Source organism: Antechinus flavipes, chromosome 5 (assembly GCF_016432865.1).
Source record: "Antechinus flavipes isolate AdamAnt ecotype Samford, QLD, Australia chromosome 5, AdamAnt_v2, whole genome shotgun sequence".
NCBI lineage: Eukaryota > Metazoa > Chordata > Mammalia > Dasyuromorphia > Dasyuridae > Antechinus > Antechinus flavipes.
This window is the reverse complement of record NC_067402.1, coordinates 104247427-104268493: the sequence shown is the minus strand read 5'-3', so window position 1 is coordinate 104268493 and position 21067 is coordinate 104247427. Positions and strand designations below refer to the sequence as shown.

At 35.7% G+C, this 21067-nt stretch overlaps 1 protein-coding gene across 1 annotated transcript in view; it reads right to left on the bottom strand.

Moving 5' to 3' along the window:
- KIAA1549 (KIAA1549 ortholog) overlaps positions 1 to 21067 on the bottom strand; it is a 161804-nt gene that overhangs the window by 79786 nt on the left and 60951 nt on the right. Inside the window, exons 3-7 of the mRNA XM_051963238.1 lie at positions 15390 to 15478; positions 12025 to 12202; positions 10227 to 10354; positions 4160 to 4343; positions 1529 to 1588 (exon numbers count right to left, since the gene is read on the bottom strand). Of these exons, the coding sequence (XP_051819198.1) occupies positions 1529 to 1588; positions 4160 to 4343; positions 10227 to 10354; positions 12025 to 12202; positions 15390 to 15478 (639 nt within the window). The remainder of the gene's footprint in view (positions 1 to 1528; positions 1589 to 4159; positions 4344 to 10226; positions 10355 to 12024; positions 12203 to 15389; positions 15479 to 21067) is intronic.

The window sequence follows — 21067 nt, the reverse complement described above, 5'->3', positions numbered from 1 at the left end:
GAGGCAGTATCCACAATGAGAGAGAAAATATTCCTACTTCACTCGACTCATACCACAGTTAGAGTACTATGTTTGATTCTGGGTACCATATTTTAAGAGGGACAAACCAGAAGATGATCTGGTGAAGTATTAAGACCATGCCAGATAAATATTGGTAGAAAGAACTTAGGATGCTTAGCCTGGACAAGAAAAGATCAAAGGACACATGATAGCTGACAAAAATGTCATGTAGAAGAGGGATTAGACTACTTTTGCTTGGTTCCAGAAAATAAAATTCAAAGCAATAGTTTGATCTTTCAGGGATACAAATTTTAGATCAATGTAAGGTTAAAAAAAAATTGGGGGGGGGTTACAATAAGAACTATCCATAGGTTCAATAGATTATTTGAGGTTGAATAGAGCTACCCATCTCTGGTGTCTTTCAAGTTGCTAGAAAGGAGATTTCTATTTAGGTACAGTTTAGAGCAAATATTTTCTCAGGATTTAATGATTCTAAATTTATTCAGATTCTTACAAACCAATCTGAGAAGTAAGTAGTCATCTTCAATGTATAGCTTTTAGAGAAGGTTCTACTTAACAAGACAAAAGAAACAGACAATCTTTTCTCCACAATTATTTACAGGCATGTCTGCCTGATCCACTGCCAGTTGGCATACAATTGCAAGTTAACTTTTATTAAAGTGTATTATCTCTTTGTTCACTGTCTGACTCAGGCCAGGAAGCCTCTTATCTGCTGTTTATTCTGTCAGAGTCCTCAGGCCTGGGGAAAAATATATACCTGTAGAGCAATAAATCTAAATGTATGCTCCAAGAACCACTCTAATCATGTTTTATAGATATACTTAATCATAACCAACCCCCCCCCCCCTCCTTTTTTTTTCTGGACCAGCTCTGTTAATTCACTGATGTGGTATAAGAAATTACCATCAAGGAAACTCTCTCAACCAATGTGGGTCAAGCATCATTCAGCACCCACTGAATTACTCAAATGGGTGAAGAAATTCATGCAGCAATACTCAATTTGCTTTTTATCTCAGGCAGTTTTTCCTGTCTCAGAAGATATCTCTTTGTTTATTATGGCACATCGTTTCTAAATAAATCTTCTTAAGGAAAAAAAAAAAACAGTTCATAGGCATCTTTAACTTCAACTGATTTGGACCACAAAATTATTATCTTCCTGTAGTGTCCGGACTACCTCTTTTGGGATTAGCCTTGATCTTAGCGGAGGAATACAGTAGGCAGGAGAGCCACCAGAAGCATGGTCAAAGATGGAATATTTCTATTTCCAGTCCTCTCAGCCCTTAAATACCTCAGTATGATTACATCATTACAGCACACTAAGTATGTATGAACTAGAGAACCATTATCTTATCAATTATCCTGAATAAATACCCTGCTGTAAGTATCCTTGTTTCAAGTATACTTTTCCAGAGTTCTGGCCCTCTACATCTTCCCATCAATCCTGACCCTGATTTTAGTAAATGAATAATTTTAAGAGTCCTCAAACTATCATGAGGGCTATACACACCTGTTCTTACCCAAGACGACTTCATCAACTGGGATAAATTCAGTTGTGGATATTGGAAGGCTGTTAAAAAAAGAAAGAGAAAGAATGAGTTGGAAAGGAAGAATATGAGAGAGTGTGAGTGTTTGCAGCAGTCAGGAAGACAGGAAGAATAGAATACTGCTTAAAAGCATAAGCTATCTCAACTACATGTTTTTCTTATCTTTAAAATGTTGGGACAAAAAGATGGCTCAGTATAATCATAGATTGTAAACAAATTCAGAGCACAACAGCTTGAAGGAGAAAGTATACCTTTTATAATTGAGGGGGAAGGGAAACAGGGAGGGAGATAAAGTAGATTCAAAGGATCTGAGATTTAGAGGCAAAAGGGACTCTGGAAGTCATCATCTGACCCTCTCTCATTTTGCAGATAAGGAAACTAAGACTCATTAGAAGCTAAGTGACCTCTCAAAGATCATACGGGTATTAACTGCCAGAAGCAAGATTGGAATCCACTTCCTACAGCTCCAAAAGCAGAGCTCCTTCCATCAAACCACATTGCCTCTTAATTCAGACGTGTCAAAAAAATGTCCCCGATAACAATTTTTCTTCTAAGGAAGTAAAGCAAGCAAGACAAGGAATGAACTATAAAGAGTGGTGTATAAAGAATGTTTGAAATAACGGGATACTTAGATGGGAGAAAAAGAAAATTTAGGAAAAACATAACTGCTCTCTTCACATGTTTTAAAGGGTTCTTTAGCTTGGTTCTGGAAGACAAAACTAGGACAACAGACCAAAAATACAAGGAGAATCAATAGTTTGATAATGTGCTATATGGACATATATCTTAGCTGAAATTCATAACAATCCTGTAAGTAAGCAGGACAAATATTAGAACCATTTTAGAATTGAGTTCACTGAAGTTCCAAAGGATTTGTTCAAAGTAACAATGCTAATGAGCATCAAAGCTAGAATTCAAACTTAGCTCTCCCTAGTTCAGCTCAAGGCACTTTACACCAGAGCATATAATGGAACATAAATCCCTGCCACTAGGGGTCCCCAAGCAGAGGCAGGAAGAGTACTTTGGAAAGATACTTTAAATGGATTTCATGCCTCAGATGTAATTTGAACTAGAGAATCTCTGAGGTCTTAGGCAGTTTTGCAGTTCTAATTCTATAAACTCCCTTTTGCATATCTCCAAATACAAATCAGGATAAAATTTTCTCAGCTCTCATTATTCTTAAAGATTAGACTTTTTATATATCAAAGTTCAGTTTTTATCTTTTACTCCCAGCATGATTAAGAATATATGAAGTTTAACTTGAGGAAAATGAGAAGTATAAATTTTCAACCACTTAGCCTATTCACTTTCAGGATAACTTGCATAGATTGACTTACATTACCCTTGAAAGTCTACCATCCTTCTGAGAAGTGGTTTTTCAAACCTTTTTATAGCTATTTAACCCTTCTTTCTTGTTTTTCATGATCTGGAATTCCAGCCCATATTCCAGAATGAAAAAGACATGGAGGTGACGGAACATGGGGGTGATGGACAACTTAGTGGTACAGTGGATAAAACTCAGGACTCGGAATCTGGAAGATCTGAGTTCAAAATTGGACTCAAGACATTTATTAGCCATGTAACTCTGGGCCTAAATCAGTTAATCTTGTTAACCTCAATTTTCTCATCTTTAAAATGAGCTGGAGAAGGAAATGGCAAATTGCTCCAGTATCTTTGCTAAGAAAACTCCAAATGGGGTCACAAAAAGTCAGATATACCTCAAAAACAATTAAACAACAAAAAATGATGAAATAAACCTAAAATAATCAACTAAAAGCAGTTACTATTAACTAGGATGTCAGAAAACTAGTACAGGTCTTAGAGTAAAAAAACTCGAGTTCTCTGTCCTTGTTCTGACACGAGATAAGTGAGAAACCTTGGGCAAATCAAATGACCTCAATTAGTTTCAACTTCCTTATCTGCAAAATAGGAGTTATAATACTAAAATGTCCTTCACAGAGTTATGAGAAACATGCTTTATAAACAATAAAGTATTATCTAAATATGAACTATTTTATTTGATGTTCTTCTAGAAATCATATAATACTGACAATGGACATTAAATATTGATTATCTAGACTAAAGATGTTTAACTCAGTTCGTTTGGAGTTTAGCTTGGGGTGGATTGTGAGGGGTTTTTGATAACTGGTTTTCTTTTTAAACATATGTATTTCATTTTAAACATTTAAAAACTAATCTGGAAAAAGGAATCCATGACACAAAAAAAGATTAAGAATCCTTAACCTAGTTTAACCTTTCAAGGTTCTAAAGGGCTTTAGAACTATTTAGTAGAAATCTAGAAAAGGATTCTGATTCTCACAATCCAAGCTTTCTTCTACTGATATATTATCCCCTTCTATGTTTATCATTCATCTCAGAAGAATTTTTTTGGTATTTGATTAATTTACTTAATATTTTCCCCCAGTTACATTCAAAACAAAAAAAAATTAGATTTGTTTTTAAAATTTTTGAGTAAGAATTCTTAAGGGATAGAAAAACCCTATGTTCTAGGAAGCATAAGAAAATAAGAATGGAAGTTCTAGGAAAAGTTTAAAAGTCATTGTTTTGAATCTCTAAGGGCATATCATACTCACGTTCAGCAATCTGCAGCACAGGATATCCTAAATAGAAACTGAATTCCACCATACTCAAGTTTCTCAGAACCTCACTGACTTCTGATCCATTCAAAAACCCTTTCTTGCTTTTAACAGCAAAGATAATATTCACTGGTCCCTGACGAGGAGCTGTCCATGATGTCCCCAAAGTTATATTCAATATCTGAAAGAGGAAAGCAAAAATGGACATTTTCTTATTATTGGGTCTTAAGGGGAAATTGAAGTTTAATCAGACAGCAAATGATTTTTATTAAATAGCTGTTTACTTTTAAAATAACGATAGCTAGCATCTATATATTGCTTTAGGTTTGCAAAGCACTTCAAATAAGTTGTCTTTTTGGTCAGAAAAGACTGGAGGGACGGACCATGAGATAGGAGCCACAATCATTTCACTACATCTTGATGGAGTAACAATGCAGAAATTCCCTAACCACCTCCTGGCCTGAGAGGAGAAAGTCAGGAGAAATAAAATATAACAAACTATGTTAAGTGAATAGACTCATTCACTGATGGAACAACTATTTGTTGTCCTTGGATAAGAGACACCTGCAGTCTTCTCTAAATGGTTATCTCAACTCTTCAGTTTTGTTTAAAAGGACTTCTTTCACAATTGTAAAATTCTTTAGTCACCTCCCCTTGTTTCCTGCTCTTGAAAAGGGAATATCTTCTCATTCAGAAAACAAACCTCGCCATCTGAACAGCAAATGTACCCCCAGGATCACCATCCCTTTTCTCTCTTGAATGATTTCTCTCCCCCTACGATCTATCCAAAGTTGCCTCAGAATGCTAGTAACTGACTATATATTCTAGACAGATTTTATTTTCTGAAAAATTATAAAAACTAAATCTGTACCCTAGGAAAGTGAAGCTACTATTAGCAGAGTATGCTGATATATTTCTTTGCTTTCGTTCTGGTCCACTATTTTTGACCATTATTTCTAGATGGTGATGGTTGTTTGTCCTTTTTCTCAATCAGGGACCATGACATTGGCGGGGGGGATGCCATGACATGCAACTGAGCAGGATTTAAGTGAGGGAGGGTTGTGCCAGATCACCTACCTCACTTTCCCCTTCATAGTCATCTGGTTCCCATAGCCAGAAATAAATCAGGATGACTGGAGATGACCCTGATGCAATGGATGACCTTGGCTTTTATAAGCTCAGTTTGACTGAGGTCACAGCCATTCGGTTTTTAAGGATAAGTAACAATAAGGCAAATACTAGCTTCTTTTACCTAGTCAAAGATGAATGAATGAATAAATCTGGGAGGGGAAGATCCCAAGATTTCTATCCAAAACAAATGATTGCTATTTACTTTTATTCTGAGCGGATCAGGACCCAAACAATGACCAATTGGATTTTGATCTGGGACCCATAGTTGACCAATCAAAGAGAATCAGAATGATTTGGGTTTAAGGCTTGGTCCTCAGTAAAGAAATCTAGCCACAGTGAACAAAGAACAGGCTTGAAGTCAGGAGACATAGTCATGAGTTCAAACCTAGGTTCAGGCACTTCCTAGCTGTGTGACTCTGGACAAGTCACTGTTTGCCTCAGTTTTCCCATATATACAATGAGCTGGAGAAAGAAATGACAAACAACTCCAGTATCTCTGCCAAGAAAACCTCGAATGGGGTCACAAAGAGACAGACATGACTAAAAAATGACTCAACAACAAATCTTTGACCTACGGTGATCACAGCCCTCCTGACAGGCATGACTAGTTCAAAATATCCCATTCCTCATTGTGGAAAGTATTCTGTAACAGGCCCTCACTATACCCCCATAGGTACTGTTCAGTTTTTTTCAGTTGAGTCCTGCTCTTTATAACCCCATTTGAGGTTTTCTTGAAAAGGACACTGAAGGTGTTTAGCCATTTCCTTCTCCAACTCATTTTACACGTGAGGAAACTGAGACAAACAGTGTGAAGTGACTCACCGAGAGTCACATAGCTAGTTAGCGTCTGAGGTCAGATTTAAATCAAGTCTTTCTGACTGTAAATGCAGTGCTCTATTCATTGTGCCACCTAGTTGCCCACATCCCAGTAAAGTAGGTGTTATTATTATCTCCATTTTACAGATGAGGAAGCCAAGGCTAAGAGAAGTTGTAACTTGTCCAGAATAACTTGTCCAGAGTTATACAGATATTAAGTATACAAGGCAGGATTTGAATCCAGATTTTCCAGACTCCAAGTCTAGCATTCTGTTCCCTGAGCCACCAGTTGTCAATGTATCTTTGAGCTTTCAATATGATTTATCAGTATCATGTTAAGAATGTACCATCAATCAAAAAGTTATCAAACTGTGCATACCCTTTGATCCAGCAGTGTTTCTACTGGGCTTATACCCCAAAGAGATACTAAAAAAGGGAAAGGGACCTGTATGTGCCAAAATGTTTGTGGCAGCCCTGTTTGTAGTGGCTAGAAGCTGGAAAATGAAAGGATGCCCATCAATTGGAGAATGGTTGGGTAAATTGTGGTATATGAATGTTATGGAATATTATTGTTCTGTAAGGAATGACCAGCAGGATGAATACAGAGAGGACTGGTGAGATTTACATGAACTGATGCTAAGTGAAATGAGCCGAACCAGGAGATCATTATATACCTCAACAATGATACTGTTTGAGGATGTATTCTGATGGAAGTGGATCTCTTTGATAAAGAGAGCTAATTCAGTTTCAATTGATCAATGATGGACAGAAGCAGCTACACCCAAAGAAAGAACACTGGGAAATGAATATAAACTGCTTGCATTTTTGTTTTTCTTCCTGGGTTACTTATACCTTCTGAATCCAATTCTCCCTGTGCAACAAGAGAACTGTTCGGTTCTGCACACATATATTGTATCTAGGATATACTGTAACCTATTCAACATGTAAAGGACTGCTTGCCATCTGGGGGAGGAGATGGAGGGAGGGAGGGGAAAAATCGGAACAGAAGTGAATGCAAGGGATAATGTTGTAAAAAAATTACCCTGGCATGGGTTCTGTCAATAAAAAGTTATTTAAAAAAAAAAAAGAGAAAGAATGTACCATCAAATATGTTCAACTAATGGAAATCTCTCTCCCTCTCATGCCCCCCACTCACCCCAAAATAGGGGAAAACCCAAAAGCATCAGTCATTTCCTTGCTTTGTGACTAAAACTGCCTTTTTAAAAATTCTGCCACTGCCTCAGACTTAAATAAAGGCAGTTCATAGCTTTTACTCCAGAACAGCTGCCCCAACCCTGACTTTTACACATTAGACTGGTCTTTTGTAGCAATCAACAGGTCTATCACACTGTTAGAAGATGCTTTTCAGAACAAGTCCTATTTCATAAAATAAAAGAGTTTCTGAGCATCCATCCATTCAATTTAATTAAATTCAACAAGCAACTACTCTATTTGAGGCTGGTTATGGTGGTTATTGGAGATACATACATGGAAATCAATCATTGTAGTCAAGGAGTTTATATTCCCTTTCTGTAATCCTTATTTTTTAAAAAAATATATCATTATTACTACCCAATAACTAAGAATGAATAATAATAATAATTGCTAGCACTTATATAGCACCTTAAGATTTGCAAAGGACTATACATGTAATCTCTTTTTGAGTCTCAGAACAATCTTAGCAGATAGACACTATTATAATTATCCCCATTTCATAGACAAGAAAACTGAGGAGGTAGCAGTTAAATGATTTGTCCAGCATCACATAGCTAATAAACATCTAACACCAAATTTGATTTCAGGTCTTCCTGGCTCTAGACCCAATGCTTTTCTTCTATTGTGCCACCTTGTATTCTCTGAAAAATGAATGAAAAAGAATTTAATAAACAAACATTTGTTATTTGTTAAGCATACAGACTTTTAAGGTAGAAGAGAGCCCAAAGATCATCTAATCCTCATCTTCTTAAACTGTACTTCACAACCCTATATGGGATTTCATGAATATGAAGGTCACAAAATTATGATCTGTTATCAGTAAATGTTTGATTTGTATATCTTTATACAGGGTCATGTGAAATTTCTCGGGCAAAAAGGGGTCACGAATGGAAAAAGTTTAAGAAGCTCTGATCTAGTCCAATACCTTCATTTTACAGATGAGGAAACTGAGACTGAGAGCAGTTAAGTGACTTATTCAAAATAATATATAGCTAATAAATATCTGAGTTGGAATTTGAATTCACTTTTTAGCATATGGATGCATGGGAGGTGTCTTTTTGGAGAAGAGCTTTTTATCTTTATAGAATCAAATCTTTGGGGGGTTTTTGTTTTTAATCAACAAAAAGTAGGATCTACTACTTTATCATTTATCTTTTACATGTGGTCACTGGATTTCTAATATAATAATTGTTTCAAAGCTGATAGAAAGGAATCCAAGTTACAGCCTAATTGCTAGTGATCCTCTCCAGAGTATTTACTGAAGAGCTCCATAAAGATAACTCCAAAATCTAGATGTAGTGTCTGCATAAAATTCACTTTTTATCAGCAGGAGGAGGCTGGGATTGCCACTAATTTATCACTTCCTCTGACCTGAACCCTCCCTCTTGAAGAGGAAGAAAAGCTTTTCTTGATTCATCATCTACTTGGTCAATCACTGAAGAAATAGTATCTGGTGACTGCTTGGCAGCTCCATCCTGCAGATGAAAAACGATGGTTGTGGGCAGGGCTTCCCTGACAATGAACTGATGTGTGGCTTTGTCTTGTATGAGTTTATTGCCAGGTCTCAGCACCCCATTGATTCTACAAAGTGGCCCACCATTAAATCCATGCCTTCTTTTGTGTGCATTTCAAGAGGTTCTGTCATCAGCAAAGAGCAGCTCCTGGATGAATGAATCTCTTGGAGGCTCGATTACATTAAGTTCACTTGCAGTGTAACATCAGAAATGATTAGAACAACACATGCTCATTTTCTCTATGTGATTTTATTCACCCATTAGACTTATGAATGTTTCTAGTAAATAACTGCTCAGCTATTAGAAGCCTGTGTGACTACCAGCTAGTGCAGTTTCCTAAGCATCTGTAAAAGCCACAAGGAGGTAATATCAGAGCAGCCCACAAAGGCAGCATGAAGGAGAGTCCTTTATAACTCCCATTCCCTTTTGCTAAGGGACATTTATATGCCAAACAGCACCAAAGAGATGGAGCTACACACTTAATATTTCCATTTTGGATTTACTTATAAAGATAGTAGAGTGCCCAGGACATTGCCCTCAGGTTAGGGAGATGAGTCTAAATTCTGTTTCAATCACTTACAAGCTAAGTGAGCAAGTTGCTTAACCTATTAACCTATTTAACCTACAGCTTCAGTTTCAATTTCTCCATCTGGAAAATGGGGATAATAACAGTACCTTATCTCGAAGGTTGTTGTGAGAATTAAATTAAATGATCTATGTAAAATACCTTGCAAAACCTTTAAGTGGTATATAAATACTGGCTATTACTATATAGTCAAGGACAAAAGGGAAACGGAACTCTCTTTACCCCTTGGATGTAAATCTATAAAGGTTTGAGCTAATCTGCTCCTCAATCCACAGATCCCCTTTTGACTCAGAGGTATAAGAAAATTGACAAACTAACATTTGATTGCCCAGATACACAAATTTATATCGATTTCCTAACATTTCTTTTAATAGATTCAGGATTCCTGAGGATTCTGAGCACCCAGAATAAAAAAAGGAAAAAAAAAATTACTTTTACTCCCCACGATCTTTGTAGACAAATACTACATATGACCAGGAGGAACCCAACTCTATTACCCACCTGAGCCAGAACTCAGACTACAATTTCTTGATCTGACACCTTGACCTTCAAAGGCCACCAGAGTTAAGACAGTAACACTGGAAGTGAAGGCTATGGACTAGACTTAGTTGAGTAGGTATAGATTGAGCAGTCAGCCTGAGTCAGGGATAACTAACTTGAAGGGTTGCCCAAGGGAAAGGGTCAAACCATGACCCAGTTGGGAGATAATTTCCTAAGAGTTCATTGAGTGCCTCCTGATGGAAACCTTTAGAAGTACAGATAAGGGGATGAAGTCCTGCTTTTCTTGAGGCTAGGGACTCACCTGCACTGTGAAGTTGTATGTCCCCTGGTGTTTTCTGACTTCTGTGAATGCTGTCATGAGCCCTTTCTCAAGACGCTGGGTGAAATTGCAGAAGCCAGTGTCTACACTCTGAGGCACAAACTGAAGGACTGGAAAGGAAAAAAAAAATCATTCTTCATGAGAATCATGGTTTACAAGCCAACAGGGATAAAGACTTTGAAGACAGCTTTTCTGTGTCTTCCTTGCATCAAATATGTGACTTGAACACATTGCCCCACATTATTTTTTCTGCTTAACCTCATGTCACTCCCCTTCACAAAATACTTCAGCCAAACTTAAATTATGCTCCATTCCCAAAACACACAGTGGATATTTTCCAAAACCTCTGCTCATACATCTTCAATGTCCTCCTCCCCCTTCTCTGAGTCCTACCCATTCTTTAAAAGCTCACTTTGAATGCCACCCCCTTAATGATGCTGTCTCAGACATTCCCAATTGAGGATGACCTTCTCCTTCTGCCTTCAATGAATACTTCCTCCCCCCCACCCCCCGTGTTGTTCAGTCATGTCCAACTATATGTTGACCCATTTAGGGTTTTGTTGGCAAAGATACTGGAGTGGCTTGCCATTTCCTTCTCCAGCTCATTTTACAGATGAGGAAACTGAGGCAAACTGGGTTAAGTGACTTGCTCAGAGTTACAGTTAGGAAGTACTGAACCCAGATTTGAATTGAGGAAGATGAGTCCTCCTGACTTTAAAAAAAGGTCAGGCATTCTATTCACTGTGCCACCTAATTGTCTGAAATTTAAACTTATGCTACTATTTAGCAACACAACTTGGAAAAAAATTACATTAGCTTACCTCTAATCTGTTTTATTTTAACTAGTCAAAAAAGGATTATGATTCATTGACATTTTTTTAGCTAAAGTAAGCATTCACCCCAGAATTAACTAGTGGAGAATCAGGTTTTTAAGTGTCTCTTTTGCTTTGGCAGAAGCCATGCATAAGTGTTTCTATTTAGATAGTTTTCTCAATTGCCTCACATCCTCCACCTGCAGATCTATGGCAGTGTATCACACTGGTGACGAAGATTGAGGCTTTGAAAAAGGTTCTGAAATGCAGAATTTGTCTATCTACTGATATATTAGTTAAGAGACTGTACACCTATTATTATTAAGCTATTTCTTCTATATAATCTTATTTTTATGGTAAGAAATAGTAGTAGTTACATCAAATTTTTGTTTTGTATCTATCCTACATAATAATGTACTTTTAGATATCTATAAATGTATCTTATCCTCCCACTAGCCTAGAAACTCCATAATGGTAAGGGCCAGTTCTTATACAAAGTGGGCTAATTCTCCAGTACCAAGCACTGAGCTTAGTACATCATAGGTACTTAATCGTATCCTGAATGAATGACTAGTGGAACAGACTGTTATCTGCATGTACATAAATTTGCTGAATGGAACTCAAAGAAATCTGATCTCTCGGCTATAACTTTTCCCCACCAGAATACATGGAAATTATGCTTCTGAGAGAGAACCAATCTAAAACATTTCTCTATATATAAAAGCAAAAGTGCTTCAAATAATTGTGAATTCCCCCATTATGACTGTAAACTCTTCTAGAGTAAGGACTAGCTTTTGCCTCTTTTTGAATTCCTAGCACTTGGCACAATGTCTGACACATAGGAAGAACTTGATAAATGTTTACTGATTAACTGATCACAGGAGATTGACCAGTATCATTTTATAGCACAAAAAAAAAATCCAAAAGTCCCTTTAGAAAGGAAGATAACTTTTTTTTGGAAAGCTCACCTGTTTGAACTTGAAATTTGGAATCTGGTACAGTGAAGGAAGGCTGCACTGAGAGAATCAAAGGAGCCTGATCCCGGACAAGGTTGCTATTTATAAGAACATTTATGACTGCAATTGCTGTGTAAATGAAAGGACCAGAAGTGACCAGGAAAGAGAAGTCTGGGAAAATTTCATAAACCTATAAGAATGGAAAAAATAAAAATAAAAGAAAGCAATTCCAGCAAACATGAGGCAGCTATTAGCTAACATCAGGAGGCAAACCTAAAAGGAGATAAGTTGTTGGTGTTGGGTTTAATTGCTTCTTATTGGAGGCAAAATGACCTCTAAATAATTCCAATTTCACTTCAATCATTGGTTTCACACAACTGCCGACCTATCATTTGCAAAAGTCACTAAAAAGCATCTTTCCTCCCCCAAATTGTACAAAGTAGCCTAAGCATGGGCATCAAGAAGGAAAGAGGAAAGCAGGGGATTTTACATATCTACTTCTTATATTGCTCAGGCTAGAATCGTGGTGAGCTGAATGCTATGGCAAAATGCTGGCTGGGGAAATAATTTTCTTCCAGCAACTCATTGAAACTACTCCAGAAGGCAGCATTAATTCTGCAGGAAATTGCTCACCTGAGTTAATAAATGCAGGTGATGTACTGGGATGTTGGCCAGTAGAAAAGGCATGACAAGAGAACAACCAAATGGAAGGAGGAATGTATGAATCTATATAAAATATTGAACACTTTATTAAACGCTTGATTTCTCAGGATTCTATGCCTTGACAATAAACTAGGTTTTTAAAAAAAAAGCAATGTAGCAAGTAGAGGTTACTCCTAAGGTAAATTCAGAGTTGCTGAGGTCTTATTCCCTTTAGTGCCAAGTCACATCCTTTCAGTATTAGAATCCTTCAGTTAGATTTGCATAGATTCTGCAAGAAACCCTTCCATGGACTTAAACCATCATAAGATAAACCATGGATTTAAAAATGCATCCATCTGTACCCTGTAACTTCTCTCCTTTATTCCCTTTCTCAAGTTCTACATTTGTTCCCCAGACCTGTACTTATTTAGCCTTTCAGGTAAATGCTATGTCTGCTTGTGTGTGTGTAATAAATTTGTCCCTTAGAGTATGATCAAAGGAATTTTATAGACACAGCAGATCTTAATTTTAGCAAAACATCAAAGGCTTAAAAAATATCTTTGTAGATAAGAGGAAAAAATGTGGACTGGATAATAACACTACTACATGAGCTTTAAAATGTTTGAACAATTTTATCCCCAGTGTGTCAATTTATTATTCAACACATTCCTCAATACCAGTTTCACTTGCTACAAGTTTCTACTGGATTACAACATACATGGCCTTGTTCACTTTAACATTTCTACTGAAGAAGGCACAGATAGGTTGCAGAGATGAATGAAACTATGAAGATTAAATTCAAGGGGATAAAAATGAAAAGTCTGGCATTTAGCATTTTTTTAAAAAAATAAATAGGAATAGGATGCTCTGACTTGGCAGTATGTATGAGAAAGGTCTGAGAATTTAATTGACCATAAACTTCATAGACAACAAGCTGAGAGTAAAAAATAGGAACATGTTGACAAATATTGGATTAATTGCCATCTAGAGGAAGTGGTGAGGGAAATTGGAACACAAGGTTTTGCAAGGGTCAATGGTAAAAATTTATCCTTGCATATGTTTTGAAAATTTAAAAAGCTTCAATTAAAAAAATAAAGGATGTATGAAGAAGATCTGTTTGCATACAAAGAAAGAATTGATAAACAGAAGTATCTGATTTTACAATGTGTCTATTTGTGTCTAATGGTAAGGGGGAGAGGAAAGAAAAAAGGGGGAAAGAAATATACACAATAACTGTTACATATTTGAAAGGAATAGCAATAAACCATAAATTAAAAATAAAATTTTAAAAATCAATGTTAAAAAAAATGGGAACATGACTATGGCTGCATTGACCGAAAAATAGTGCATAGATCATGTGTAGCAATAGTCTTACTGTACTTTGCTGATCAATCCAGAGAGATGTAGAATCATGTTCAGTTTTAAGTGCCATATTTTGGGGGGAGGGAGGTAATTGGAGGTTAAGTGATTGGCCCAGATAGTATCTGAGACCAAACTGAAACTCAGGTCCCCTGGACTTCAGGGCCAATGTTCTATCCATTATATGACCTAGCTGCCTCTAGATGCCACATTTTAAAAGAAACATTGAAACTACAATGTGTCTAAAAGAAAGCTGTGACAAAGATGAGAGAATCAGAAACCATAGCAGCACAGAATGACTTAAGGAAACAAATGTATCTAAACTGAAAAAGTAAATAAGAAATATAGGACATAACCAATGACTTCAAAAATGACAAGTTGGTTAGTTCTGTTGGTCCAGAAGGCAATACCAGGTCTAACAAGAGATGGGTATATTTCTTCTCAATATAACAGAAAAGACCAACAATAGACTAGCTTGCCTTAGCTAGGAGCTATCACTGAAGTATTAGAACAGAGACTGAATTATCACGCATTAATGATACCATGGAAAGGATTTCTTCATAGTCTGGGAAGGTAGAGTAATTTATATTTAAGGTTCCCTTCAATTATGAATTCTCTGTCTGCTTTGTCCCTCACCTTTAGATAGCAACTTTCTTGATTTTAATAATTAGATATTCTCTCTCTCTCTCTCTCTCTCTCTCTGTCCTGTTTTGAACCTGTTGTCCTTTTTCTCACTCTAATTTTCTTGTGTTCTTGGTAATACAGCATCTTGTTCAAACCACCAAGATAAGGGAAGAAGAGCAACTTGAACAGCAATTACCCTAATTTAGTAAAGCTAACAGGTCATTGTCTGACCTGAACCCTAAAAAAAAGCAAGTTTCACGATTCTGTCTGCCAGAGCAACAAGTGGAGAGGGAGAGTAAGAAAATGGGATTAGTGCCCCAGTGATTTATACCCATTCTTGTCATGCTTTTTCTACTGACCAGAATTAAGGTGCTCAAATGCCCAGCTAGGGTGAGGGCCACCAGGAGCCTTTCTTCTTGGCATATTTCTGGTCCCCTACAAGGGAGAATCAGAGTTGTCTCAGGAAAGCTCCAACTCCACATCACCCTCCCCACCCAATAGCCCTATTAAGTTTGAGTAAAAATACCTTTTAATCTTGAAATGATTACTCCAAATATAACCATATATAAAGACATTTTTAATAAGGGACAAAAAAATGTACCAAAAATGTATGGGCATTCACTGAAGAAAAAGAAAAATTAAATGAGAGCAAATATAGTCATTTTCATTTGCAATATGTTAATTTCTTTTCATCCAGATGTCGGTCTATTCTAATATTCCAACACAAGATGTCTATGTGTGAGGTTACTTACCTCTAGCTCCACTGCCCGACTGAAGTGAACCCTCAGCACCTCTTTGATCGCTGTGATGATATATTCTTGTACAGCTCTTCGGGCCAGCACTATAAATGAAGCCATTCAAGAATACCTTAGTTTCATAGGAATATCCCATAAAGACTAAGTATTACTATGATTTTTGAGCTTCATTTACCAATATCTCCAAAAGTTTTAAGATATTTAAAGTAAAAAAATCAATTAGGAAAGCAGAAGTTAATGTCTGTTTTCCCAAAATAAATTCAATTTTCAATTACAATTACACTGTTCAAATGATTAGCTCACTATATTTAAAACAACCTAATAAGATCTTTTTACCAGATAGGAAATATTTCAAATGTCATATAGGTACATAAGGACTTATTCAGACAATCTACCAAATAGGAGTCACTGATAAATTATCACTCAGAGTAGAGAATCTCTGGTTTATTAATTGGATTTGACCTTAATGGCAAATTCCAAGGTATAAATTTTATGCCAAGAGCTGCAAAAATCAACCATAGCATTTAAACCCTTCAGCAGCAATAGTTTAAAGGCCCTAAAAATTACATTATAACATAAAACAATATTGTTACACTACAAGATAAAATTATAATTTCCTCCTTCCAAACCAGAGACTTAGAGTGTTTTGTCATTAAAAATGGAGTGGAAGTACAGAGCACTAGCCCTGAAGTCAGGAGGAACTCAGTTCAAATCTGACCTCAGACACTTAATGCTTCCTAGCTGTGTGACACTGGGCAAGTCACTTAACCCCAATCGCCTCAGAAAAAAAAAAAAAAAAGGTGGGGGAAAGGGTGGAAAAAGATGAATTTAGGAATAGTGCTTTCAAATTTAAGTAATTAAAACACTTAGAATCATAGATTCTTGGAGGTATTAGGATCATAAATTTTCATATAATCTAATTTCTTCATTTTACAATGCAAAAAAAGAAAGTCTTAAGAGTTTATATAACTTACCCAAAATCACATAATCAGTGAAAGACATATTCTGGCAACATATTCTAGCCTTTAAAAAAAATTATGGGATAATTTTCCCCCCTCAAAATAATAGGGTTATTAAGTGAGTTACATACTCATCTCTTAGGACTTGGATAAACTTTTTTTAAACTTTCTCTTTTTTGTTTTCCTAACTTTTTCTTCCTTTTTATCTCTTTCCTTTAATCTGCCACAATACAGAACAAAAGTACTTCTAAAATCATTTATGGAATAGAAGATTCTATTAATGGTTCTTAAACTAAGAAAGAAATGAAACATTCTCTGTTTCTCTCTCTTTCATGTGTTACATGTGATGAGCCCAGGAAAAGATCTCAGGCATCTTAGAGTGCTGAATTTCAAGAGTCAGGGGATGTGGAACCAATACCTAAGAATAACAATTTATAATAATTATAACATTAAAAAAGAAAAACAACAATCCATGCAATAACCAATCATTATTTCAGATGACCAGTGATGAAGCATGTTTCTCATCATAAAAGAAAAATGGAAGACTTAAGGGATAAAATGAGATGTATATTTTTAGGCATAGTCAATGTGTTAATTTGTTCTGTTTGTCTATACTTATTGAAACAGAAGAAGGTATTAAAAATTGCTGAGAGTTGATGAATTTGAGAGGTAGGGGGAACTAACAGGGGAGATACCAAGAAAAGAAAAGAAAAGGAAATGAGATCATTGTTAAAAGCACAAAGAGAGCAGAGAGAGATAGAAAAAGACAGAAAAGCAGGATAGCTTGAAAAATAACATGTTGAATTTATTATGTTCATTTTTTAAAAAGGCAAGCTGAATACCATAGAAACTTATAGTTCTGCGTACAATTCTTTTTCTGTTATGTTATAGCATATAAATGAGTTGTTATAATAATTTATATTATTAAATTCATATACATAGTCTATGACAAGATAATAGATTACTTATGGCATATTTATATTATTATAAAGTATATCAATGAATTATTATTATAATTCCATTATTCAGCCATAGATTTCCTACCTTCCAGTTAAATGGAAATAAAATAGAAATGGTCTATGAGTTATAACCTATAGATTATTGAAATGTATGTGTGTGTGTGTGTGTGTGTGTACTGAACACAAGCGAAAAACAAAAAAAGAATAATAAAAAAAGGGAAAATGAAGGAGAGAAGCAGCAAAGAAAGAAGGAGAATCACAAAGAGATGAAGATATGGAACTATGTGAACTATGACAGAATAACAAAATGTGCTTATTATTCCTTTTGCCTTAAGAAAAATTCCATTGCCTTAATTTATTATTCATGATTATTTTATTACTTATTGTTATTATTAATTTATTTATAAAGATATTAAATTATACCATCAGGTTTTAGAAGTACTAGATGTTTTCACTTTTATATCAGCATAACATATCTTTTCTAACAAATTAGATTTCCTTTAAGTCTCTAAATTAGCACTACCAACAAAATTGTATAACTTGGGATTAAGTTACTTGGGTATATAGAAAAAGTGTAATCAGTATATAGATGATACTGTAATACAAAATGACTTATGGTTTCTCTAAATGCTCTTACACAGATTTCCTTTTTAAAAAAAGATTTGTGGTAAAGTCCTATAGAAGACCATTTAAAAAAGAAGAATCCTCTTGGTTTTTGACCAAAACCTCAAAACCCACTTGTGGTCATAATTACTACAAAGTAAAGCAGTTTATTTCTCAAAGTTGTTCAATTTCCCTTAGTTTTGTTCTTTGCAGAACATCAACAACTAGGCAATATTTTTCTTTCATATGCTTGAAAATGGTTATTAACTTGTTGCTCAGGTATTTTTGTCCCCAAGTTAAAGTCATTCATTCATACTATATACCAAATGTTCTGCAAACCTTAAGGTTCTATGAAGATGCAAGCTATGAGAGTACTTGTTCACTTCTGTCTCTCTTATCATACCCCTTTTTATCTGCCCTTACCAATGTGCCTTCCAGTGAACCATGCTTCTGCAACAATGTGGGCACTGCTCCTAGAGTCAAGACTAAAATTCAAATATGGCTCAGATATTTATTATCTGTATAACTCTGAGGAGATTACTTAACCTCTCTCTGCCTCAATTTCCTCATCCATAAAATGGGAACAATAACTGTTATAAGGATAAAATAAGATGATATTTATAAATTGCTATATAAAGGCTAGTTATCCTCATGAATCAACATCATCCTTTGGTAATATTATACTCTTGCACAGCTTGACAGAATAGTCTCTATTAGGGATGATTTTTTAACTTCTATCTCTAGACTTGATTTCTTGACCCGAGGCTTCTAACCATAAATATATGGGATTTTTTTCCTACACCTGCCTCCTAATACTTTCCCTCAACGAATGTGAACTATCTGCATTTTTTTTTTCTTCCCGGGTTATTTATACCTTCTGAATCCAATTCTCCCTATGCAACAAAAGAACTGTTCGGTTTTGCAAACATATATTATATCTAGGATATACTGCAACATATCCAACATATAAAGGACTGCTTGCCATCTAGGAGAGGGGGTGGAGGGAGAGAGGGGAAAAATCGAAACAGAAGCGAGTGCAAGGGATAATGTTGTAAAAAAAAAAAAAATTACCCTGGCATGGATTCTGTCAATATAAAGTAATTATTAAATAAAAATTTAAAAAAAATTAATAAAATAAAATAAATTAAATAATAATTTAAAAAAAATACTTTCCCTCAGCCAAACCACTGATATCCCAATATATTTGAAACCCTCAAACTCAAAGTCATCTTTGACTTTTCCTTCAAATTGACCGATATCCAGTGTTATTAGTATGTATTGATTTTTCCCTACCAGCATCTCTCCCTCCCATTCAAATGAGATCATATTTGCGAAATGCTTAGTTTTGGCTAAGAACATTGTAGCTGGCACAAATTCTTTATTCCTTCTTTTTTTAATCCCTAATGTCAGGACCCATTGTTTATAAATTCCTATTCACTCACAGTTCTATTCATTCTCTGGATTGCACGATCTCCTTACCAGCTGCCTTGACTACCTAGGGATGGTAGTCATGCTACACTAAGACCTGCTCTTTTGAATGGTTCTGCTTCCCCCAATAGTAGTTTTAAAATATAATTTTGATTTCACTCTCTTATTCAAATATGTCCCAACCTAAGTGCAAAAAGCCCTGCCTGGCATTCAAGGCTTGTCTAGTATTACCTTTGAGGGTAAAGTCTGATCTTTATTTTCCTTCTCCAGAATCTATCATCGTGCCTTACACATATTTTTATTAGGTATTAGGTACTCTATTCACAAGTAGATTCTATGGATCAGCAAGTGATGTATTCAGGCAGGATTGAGGCTTTAGTAAGTTGTAACTGAAAACCAATAATAAAGTGTGGACCGGATTTTTAAAATTTTAGTTTAGGGTAGATGATGAGTACTATCAGTTCAAGGAGGAGTTTGTACAAGATGGTCCAGGAACATAAGCCCTTGTTATAAGTAAGACTAACTACATGCAAAGTAATATTAAGATAAAGGACTGGCTTTCACTAATAAAATAAAAGTTTGTTGAATTGAAAGAAAGCAGACAGAAAGCCGTTAAAAAACATTACCATAGATGAATTCGAGTGACTCAGATTGCTTTACTGTCTAAGGCAAATGAACTAGAAGCTGCCTGAAATTAAATAGCTAAACAAAATCCCTAAGATAAAGTGGGGTTTTTTGGTTTGGTTGGGTTTTTTTGTTGTTTTGTTTTTTGCTGAGGCAATTGGGGTTAAGTGACTTGTCCAGGGTCACATAGCTAGGAAGTGTTAAGTTTCTGAGGCCAGATTTAAATTCAGGGCTGGTACTTTATCTACTGCACCAACTAGCTGCCCTGGTAAAGTTCTTAATAGTCCAAAACTGTTACTTGCAAAGGGAATTCCCCCATCCCAGAAACAGAATCATCCTTTGCATAAGACCACTTCATTGCTAAGAATCACTGAACAGAAAGATATCCTCCAGAAAAGAATAGGTCTCTCTTGGGATGATCAAGGTTTCTCGCAACTTACTGGAAATGGCCTCTTAGAACTTCAGACTCCTTCCCCTGTAGTTCTACATTCCCCTGAAGATGTATCTATGGCTCTGATTGACAGGTCTACGGCTCAGGCATTGATCACTGGTACTTAATAGATTTCTCTTAAATGAATGAATGATTACTTGCTTGAGATCAAAGTGCTGCAGAGCCAGCAGCTGAATATGATCATGTCGTTGTTGTCAAATCACCTCATAGGCTTGGGTTTTTTTGAGGCACAAATGAGATTATTTAAAGATCTTACAAAACCTTAAAAAAAAAAAAATAAAGCCAGTAGCTTTCTAAATAATGCAGTGGACAGAGTACTGGCCCTGGAGTCAGGAAAATTTAAGATCATAAACTTAGCTGTGTGACCCAGGGCAAGTCACTTATCCTGTGATAAAATGGAGATAATTATAGCATCTGTTTCTCAGAGTTTTGTAAATTTAGTTTAAGGCTTTACTCCTTAAAAAAAAAATAATCCCTTCCCATCCACACTGAGATAAAAATTGGTATTTAAATTTGAATGTGAATTAAAGATCTAAGAATAGTTGTTGTATGTTTGGTTTTTTAATTTGGAGAATGCAGAAAATGAAGAGTTAAAGAAGAAAGCCTAGGGATTATATTACACTTAAGTGAAGGTGGTAATTAAAATGATAA